Below are 1,756 nucleotides of genomic sequence, written 5' to 3' on the forward strand. Positions count from 1 at the left end.
ATTGTATAACCTGTAATCTCTTTCTAGGCCAATTACTGTGTGCGTTCACTCGATCTTTCTATATCTTCTAACCTCTTCCCAAGCCAGTTCTTGTGTGTCCACTCTGGCCTTGTTTAATCTATAATATCTTCCCATTTCAATTCTTATCCGTATATTCAAGCATTGTATAACCTGTAATCTCTTTCTAGGCCAATTACTGTGTGCGTTCACTCGAGCTTCGTATAATCTGTTATTTCTTCCCAGGTCAATTGTTGTCCGTACACTCGAGCTTTCTATATCTTCTAACCTCTTCCCAAGCCAGTTCTTGTGTGTCCACTCTAGCCTTCTTTAACCTCTAATCTCTTTCCTAGAACAGTTTGTATGAATCCACCCAATGTGCATAATCTTTAATTCTATTCCTGTATGTCTTTCAGTCCTGTATTATCATCAGCCTCGTCTCTAGCTTCATTCCTGTATATCTTCCTGTTCCTGTATTATCCCTAATCTCATTCCCACACTCCGTAACTTGTAAAGGACTTCATCCTGCACAAGGTTAAAGCACATGGCGATTAAAGCCATACCACCAAGCAGGTAGAGTGAGCAAATAACCAGTTTGTGTTGTGAACTTTCAGCATTTGAAACGACAGTATCACCAAACCCAACAGTACTCAGCGTGACGAAGCAGAAGTAAGCGCCATCTAAATAATTCCAGCCTTCCGAGATCGAAAACAGAAAAGCGCCCCCACAGATGTATCCTGTAATTAGTACTAAGCACAAAGTAATTGGAACGACGATTCTTTGTTTCCCATAATCCTCTTCTTCTGAGATTTCCTCTGGTAAGGTTTCCATCTTGGTTTCGTCTAGTCGAGGTCTACCAAATTTACTGGGAAAATTAGGGTCTATAAAATTGTTAATATTTGATGTCGTGTCGTGGAGAACAATATGGTGAACTCGGTAGTGCTCGCGATGTCGACGTCGACGTTTCTCGTCATTTGGTTTGCATCGGCAAAGTCGTCCATAGATGTACTTGAAAGACTTGGCTAGAAGATCTCCGATGTTGGTGAGGTAAAGAAACATCAAAGGAATACCGATAATTGCGTACACGATAGTCACAAGCTTTCCCCAGTTGGTCTTAGGAGCGATGTTTCCGTAACCTGTAAAAATTAAAATAAATTAATGTTATTGGCTATATAATATGATTTTTTCCAAGTTTTCTGCAGAGCGATGTTCCATAAGCTGTAGAAATTAAAGCTAATTAATCGGCAATGAATGGTTTCGGAAATTTTGGGGTTAATGGTATGAGTTTCTAACCCCATGTCTGAAGAACGTCACGGAATCTTTCCCTCATCTGAAGAGGACTCCCAAAAGTTAGGAGTAACCAAAATCCTGCATGACAGGATATAATACCCCCCCTTCATTATAGTTAGTACCCACCCACTGCTTGATCATAGCTGTGATATCTACTTCTATATGATAGGAATTAATACACACCCACCCCTCGGTGGTAGCTGTGGTATCTACTTTTGTATGACAGGAATTAATACACACCCACCCCTTGGTGGTAGCTGTGGTATCTACATCTATATGACAGGAATTAATACACACACACCCCTTGGTGGTAGCTGTGGTATCTACATCTGCATGACAGCAATTAATACACACCCAATCCTTGGTGGTAGCTGTGGTATCTACATCTGTATGACAGCAATTAATACACACCCACCCCTTGGTGGTAGCTGTGGTATCTACATCTGTATGACAGGAATTAATACAGACC

General features: G+C 40.8%; 1 protein-coding gene across 1 annotated transcript; it reads right to left on the reverse strand.

Moving 5' to 3' along the window:
- Nucleotides 1-422: 422 nt before the first annotated feature.
- LOC106477509 (potassium channel subfamily K member 18-like) lies at nucleotides 423-1,133 on the reverse strand (the record flags this gene model as incomplete). The annotated part of the gene is made up of 1 exon (XM_013938063.2): nucleotides 423-1,133. A coding segment is annotated over one exon (689 nt), but the record flags the coding sequence as incomplete, so codon positions are not given.
- Between the last annotated feature and the right edge of the window lie 623 nt (nucleotides 1,134-1,756).

Source organism: Limulus polyphemus, unplaced genomic scaffold, assembly GCF_000517525.1.
Source record: "Limulus polyphemus unplaced genomic scaffold, Limulus_polyphemus-2.1.2 Scaffold16858, whole genome shotgun sequence".
Taxonomy (NCBI): Eukaryota; Metazoa; Arthropoda; class Merostomata; order Xiphosura; family Limulidae; genus Limulus; species Limulus polyphemus.